Source organism: Camelina sativa, chromosome 19 (assembly GCF_000633955.1).
Source record: "Camelina sativa cultivar DH55 chromosome 19, Cs, whole genome shotgun sequence".
In the NCBI taxonomy this organism is placed as follows: Eukaryota; Viridiplantae; Streptophyta; class Magnoliopsida; order Brassicales; family Brassicaceae; genus Camelina; species Camelina sativa.
Genome location: NC_025703.1, coordinates 19879853 through 19886840, shown reverse-complemented (window position 1 = coordinate 19886840; position 6988 = coordinate 19879853). Strand labels below are relative to the sequence as shown.

Genomic DNA, 6988 nt, shown 5'->3' with positions numbered 1-6988 from the left:
GATCCTGATCAACTTCTTCAATTACCATGGATTTTATGGACAATCTGGAAGGCCATAAATAAAAAAGTTTTTCAAGGTTTAGAGATCGAGGCGAATGATATAATTGCTCAGGCTTTGGTGATAAGTTAGTCTGGGAAGAGGCGCTCTCTTTTACGGCGGTCATGTCAGCTCTATCTACATCTTCAGATGTCCAGGTTTCTTCACCTGGTTTTCAGATTGATGGTTCTTGAAAAGCAATCAATATGCATTCAGGATTGGGCTGGTGGTGTTGCGTTGGTGAGGAGCAAACCTTGTTGTTTGGGGCCAAGTGTTTAAGACGGAGCTCCTCCCCACTACATTCGGAGTTAGAAGCATTGTTGTGGGTCATGGAGCGGATAAGTGCTGCAGGGATCGCTTGTCAACATTTTGAGACTAATTGTGCTGAGTTACTCACTATGGTGCAGTCTCTGAAGATTGGTCGTCCTTCTCCAACTTGCTCTATGAGTTTAACTCGCTGGAGTCCTCACTATTCTCCATCTCTTGGCACCCGCGTGCATCAAATACGAAGGCAGATTATCTTGGCCTTGCTTCGCGTTCTCTTATCTCTGAAGTTTCTTTTGTAAACCCCTTCCCTCCAGCTTGGACAACTAACTGAGGAATTTCCTTTCAATTTATCGTTTGGTTGAAAAAAATAAATAAATAGATACACTTTTAGTTTAAAAAATAAATGTAGATGAGTTCAAAGTTATTAAAATAAAATTAAATTTAACAAAGAATATATATTTAATTATTTTCATAAGTAAAACCAATGTTTAAAAGTAAAGAGATAAACTTTTAGTTATAGAAAAGATTTTCTTTTTTTTTGGTATAATACACTAATGTATATCCATTTACAAATCTAATATATATATTACCATTAAAAGTGTATTTGTACACACAAATATATTTTACTGTTAAAATATACTTTTTAGTCTTTACTACTACCAACAAATTGTCTTTATAAACACATTAAATAACATACTATATGTCTCTTTACTTTAACATTTTTATAGTTACAAAAACGCATACGTTAATCTTAAATACTCATATCTTATATATTACGATAGTAGTCTTTTTGAATAAATTATTTCATTGTGAAAAAAATATGAGATGATCTATTTTTTTTTACTTCAACCATCTTTTTTATTATGTAAGGGTGAGTATTTATATTTTTTTTGAAACAGTAATTAATTGTATATATTCGCAATCATTTTTTTTATCTTATATAAAAAGTAATCCTTTTTATTGTAAATTAGCAACTTAAAATTAAAATAAATAAAAATTTATAATTTCAAATTTCATGATATCTTGTTATATAATTTCCTTATAATGATTTTTTTAAATTTTAAAGCTGTTTAAATTTTATAATTTTCTTATAATTGCCTTTTAATATTTTTAAAACTGTTAATAGTTTTGTTTCACATTTGAAGGAAATTTTACCAAGAAAAACAAAGCTAGTAGAAATTATTTTGTTTGGTGTAAAATATATCATCATCTATTTGGTTACATAGAGAGGTGTATTTATAATCATTTTCTTTTTAGGATTAACAAAGTTTTTTTAATATAATAAAACTAGGTTTGGACCTGCACATACGTGCAGAGTTATTTTTACATATTTTAAAAAAAATATAAATGGCAAGCGATCAAACCCGTCTAATATGTCTGATTGCAACATTTAATTTTTTTTTGACTCGAAAAAACTCCATTCCTCGTAATTCATATAAGTAAATAGTATGTCCGCATATGTTTTGCTTGAATTCTTGTTCCCAAAATTCTCATCCTGTATTTTGTCATACATGAATATACCCACACAAAAATCTCATAACCTGATTACTATGGAACTAATTTGAACAATTTCCTAAAATATAATAAATCTGTTGTTTAATCTTTTTTTTTCTTCTTAATATTTAAATTGGGTCAGTTTGGCATCATGGATATTTGATATGATTTTTTTTTAACCCTTAAGTGTATTCCCCAATTAATAGTATAGATTTCCTTCAATTATTGAATGAAATATTCTTTAGTTATACTAATCACAATTTAATGTAAATAATATAGTAAGAGAAGGGAAAATAATAAAATGGGATATAATTGGTCATTAGATCCCTTATATAATTGGTCTTAGTTATGATATTATATCACTGGATTTTATAAATTTTAATTGGTCATTAGATCCCTATATATCTCATTCTCAGTTATTGGTATAATATTATTACTTGTTTTCATTTTTATTGGACTGGATTTTCTAAATTTTAAGATTTCTGTAAAAACACTATAAACTACATATTTATATATAATGTTTAACTACATAGTTATCCAAATTAAAATATTTTATTTGGTGATTATATGTTTTTTGGGCAAATATAGTTATTGTTTTTAGTAAAAGAATAAACATTGAGCCACTTTCAAATGATCTTCCATTCTTTCACCATTAGAGCTTTATAAAATTATTAGAAAGGTAACATTATTTATATTTCTAAAGATATGATTTTAAATATATATATTTTTACATCTCATAATATAGTTATATTATTATATTACAATACATAGTGAAATTAATTTAATTTTGAAAATATGTAGGGGATAATATATATCAATTTTTGAATAATATTTACTAATTTTAGAATTTATATGAGCAAAATATTGTGTATATAAATAAATTGAACATCAGTTGCAGTTGACAAAAAAAATATATATATATGGTAGTGGCAGTTTTATGTAATTTTATGGAATACTAAGGGTGTACAATAAATTAGGTATGGAGCTTTCTGGCGACGACACATCAGCTTTTCTCCAGAATGCTTCTCTTTTAATATATAGGAGATTACAATTATTTTATGCTTCATTTTACCAAACTTGAAAATTGTGATTTTTGATCGTTAAAATTGACACGTGTCATGATATAATGAGTTACTAACTTTAATATTTAATAGTTAAAACTGACACGTGTCACAATTTAGTGAAAGTTTAACTTTGATATCTGATCGTTAAAACTAACATATGTCACAAATCTGGTGAATTACTAAGTTTGAGAACCAAACTTTATATAATAATTTTTTTGATGACCCTTAATTAGGGGACCCAACACGATAACTTCATCCCTTGTGCCTTAGGACCGGCTCTGGTGCTCTTTGCAGTGATTCAGGTGCTACTAGAAACAAAATGGAGCACAGAAAGAAACACTCATAACAAAAACAACAATCGATAATTTTGTTAAAAAATTGGTTCACAATGAACTTGGAGAAGAAAGTGTCTAAGCCACTATCATTCAAATACGAAACATTTTAGAGTTTTTTGTTTAACATTATATTACAAAAACTGTCATTCTTCTGACATCAATTTGTTTTCCCGGAGGAGTGCCGCACCGAAAACCCTACCACCTTAGCCCATTGTTTAAGCTTCTGCTTCATCGTCTTCCGGTCATCACCTTTTTTAAATGGCTCCTCAAAACCGGAGAATATTCAGATAAACAAACAAACAAAAACTGATACCGAAACTAGAATTTACACATACTGACATACCTTTGTCGACGATTGTCGTGGTGCTGTTGGAGTTGCTGACTTCATGTTCCGACGCGAATGAAGACGTACGAGACAAATGGTTGCTGTACTGTCTATGAACGGCGCAATACAAATCGAGAGCGGGTATTGTTTGGGAGAGCCTTGGATTCAAATCAGGTGATTCTGTCTCAAACCCAAACCCAAGCTCGAAGCAGCCTTTAAGCTCCTCGATATCGTCGTTCGTAACGCTCTTGCTGCGACAAAAGAGATCTCCTGATGGCCGTTTCTTTTTCTTACGAAGCCAAGCCTCCTCGCGGTTCATGTCTGGTGACCACGAGTGCTGCTTCATTAGTGATCTCGGCGGCTGTGGGGCGTTGTGGTTCGACATTGTATTGGCCATGTTTTATTTTTCTTTTGGTTGTGTAAGAGCCATTTCTCGGATATGTAACATCAAAATCTTAATGTTGTAAGAAAAAGTGAATGGTTTCGGAAAGAGTAGGCTCCTAAATTTTATATTAGTTTTGAAAAATGGTAAAGCCATATTAAAATCCATATTTTCGGGTCTAGTTGTTTTAGTATTAATAAGAAACATATTCGCCAGCACATTCCAGTTATATTACTTTTAATGGAGAAACTCTATCTCTAAAATGTGAATATATGAGGAAAAAAATAAATTTCAATAGATTTTATTTGAACAACACTGTATGTGACGCGTCAGCAATTATTTAAATTCTATATAGAGGGACATTTAAGAAATGAATTAACATCTTGTTGAGATATATTTATAAAGAAATTTTAGTATAAAGATAACCTTCTTAGTTTTTTTTTCAGACCGTTTAGGCAGTAAAAGATTTATGCATTCTTTTTTTTTTTTTTAAATATATCTATGCATTCTTAATGATTAAGAAAATGGTTTTAATATATCTATGCATTCTTAATGATTAAGAAAATGGTTTGCTGACCAAAAAAAAATTTCTATAAGAACCAGTTTCAATATTTTTTTTTTTTTCTTTCTATTAAGTTACGACAATTTTGAGAGACGTCCAGAAAAAAAAAGTTAAAATATATTTTATATTCTTTTGAGAATTGGGTTATATTATAAACCGAACGAAAGTTATGGTCAAGCGAGTAAAAAATATGTAAACTTGTCGGGTTTTTGCTGATTTGATTACCATTAGTTGTGTAAACGACCATTGTGTCTGCCAAAGACAAACTTTTTCCGGAAGACAATGTTTTGTAAAGTAATCTAATATAAACACCATTCAAGAAAAGTAAGAAGTTTGGAAAACAAAATGTATAAATTAGGTGTAACCGTGCAAGTATGGCAACCGTTTCTAGACCATGTTGTCCATTATTTGCTCACTTGGATTGATCTTAACTAATGTATGAAATGTTGGTTTTAACTTTACGATGTATTGAATCATTGGCTGCAAATGATGATTAACAAACTGAACTAGCTGAATAGGTTGAATAATGATGGGCTGAATAAAAATGAGCTGAACCATCAAAATGAGCTGAAGGAATTGAACGAGCTGAAAAAACTGCAGAGAAATAAATTAGTATGCTAAATGGTGACCATTAAGTTGAATAGTTGAATACAAAAATATAATATTAAAAATCTATTTATAATAGTATCAGAAATTATATATATAACTAAATTATATATTTAAATATAAGAAAAAAAAAAAAAAAAACTAATATATTATTAATTTATATTTGGAAATAAATATTTTATTACAAAATATTATATAAAATAAAATCTAACGTTGCTGACGAACACTACGTCGACTTGCAGACCATATTTGCTCAGCAATTTGATCGCGGACGATCTTCATATAATTTCCATCGTGTGTTTCTTCTTCCACTCTAATACCTTGATCATCATTCACATCATCATTAACATTTTGCTGCCCATATGAAACATCACTATCTTTATCAGCTTCTTCAAAGTCATCATCTTCAATATTATTCTTGCGAATAAAATTATGAAGTCCCATTGTAGCAAATATAACACGTCTTTGTACTGCAATATTATACCTTGGAAATTCATTTAAAACTCTCCATTTTTTCTTCCAAACTCCAAATGTACGTTCAATGACTGAGCGAAGGGATGCATGCCATCTGTTAAACATCTCCTTGCTATTCCTTGGCGGCTCACCATAGAAAAACTCTTGTAGATGATACCTTGTGCCAACATTACTTTGCTTTCTATACGGAGCCAAATATCCACGTTTGTTGGCATAACCAGAATCTACAAGATAGTATTTGCCTTCCGCAGGGGTAGGAAACATAGGATCATCAGGAATCGCTGTTGATAACACACGCGCATCATGAGCTGATCCCGCCATACCAACAAAGCAATATGTGAAAAGCATATCAAAGTCGCACATTGCCAAGACATTGAGACTCGTACTTCCTTTGCGGTTCACAAATCTAATGGTTTCTTGTCCTGGAGTCACCATAACAGGTACATGAGTCCCGTCTAAAGCTCCTATGAATCCACTAAAGTAAGGCCAATAGCGTTTATCTCTTTGTAGACGGTTTGATATAGCTTCAAGTTCTTGGGTAGTTCTTGGTCGTATGTAGTCCACAGCCATTCGTTCCATTGCTCCAAGAACTTCATGAAACTTCCGACATATTGTTTCTTGTGCATGACCAAACCTTAGACCAATGTCACCTTGAGAGTCATTCTGGCCACAAATCATAAGAAAGATTGCAACACTCTCATCAACAGCCATATTTTGAGTGTCTTGTAAGCTATACCTCCCTTGTAATATTTCACACAAACGCTGAAATGCCACTGTATTCATTCGTACCAGCTTTCGACATGAAATTTCACTAGCATAGATTTGCTTTCGAATCATGGCCCATCCACTGCCTCTATCTTGAGTTTCTGGTTCTTTGCAGAAGAATTTGCCATAATATTCCATCAATGGAGAAATGTCGGTCTCTAAGATTTCAGCTTCTTCAAGTAAAATCAGTTCAGCTATTTCTTCATCTGATAGATTTTCAATACCTCTCAAATGTAATTCTGCAATACGAAATACCTAGAAAAAACCAATGTTGAGATATTAATATATATACATATACGTATAAAATTGTTTGACATATATATATATACATATAAAATTGTAGAAAACAAAATAATACCTTAGAATCCTCCGTAGCTTTAGAACTTGATGATGGACCAGCCTTTTGTTTATTTCTGATTTGAAAAAAAAAAAACACCATGATTGCTTCACTTGTTTTACTACTAATAATTAAATGTTTATTTGATGGATATTTAAAAACTTGAACTTCTAAATGACAAAGATACAGCAAGTTAATGAAACCAAACGAGAAACTAACACTAACTTAAAATAGCGTTTGCTAACTAATCAAGTCACTGAAACTAAACAATAGGAGTCTAATACAAATCAAAATACATAGGGAGCTAGAGATATTACCTTTCATTTTTCCCATTTTCCTAA

The 6988-nt window shown here is 30.9% G+C and overlaps 2 protein-coding genes across 2 annotated transcripts; both read right to left on the bottom strand.

Annotated features, from left to right (window-relative positions):
* Window positions 3205-4008, bottom strand: LOC104766728. Its single transcript, XM_010490668.2, has 2 exons — window positions 3540-4008; window positions 3205-3445 (listed from the first exon to the last, which is right to left on the bottom strand). The coding sequence occupies exons 1-2, from the start codon at window positions 3916-3918 to the stop codon at window positions 3354-3356; spliced, it is 471 nt and encodes a 156-aa protein (XP_010488970.1). The 5' UTR covers window positions 3919-4008; the 3' UTR covers window positions 3205-3353.
* LOC104768006 lies at window positions 5279-6479 on the bottom strand. The gene is made up of 3 exons (XM_010491956.1): window positions 6022-6479; window positions 5677-5961; window positions 5279-5541 (listed from the first exon to the last, which is right to left on the bottom strand). Exons 1-3 carry the CDS (start codon window positions 6446-6448, stop codon window positions 5279-5281), a joined length of 975 nt encoding a protein of 324 aa, XP_010490258.1. The 5' UTR covers window positions 6449-6479.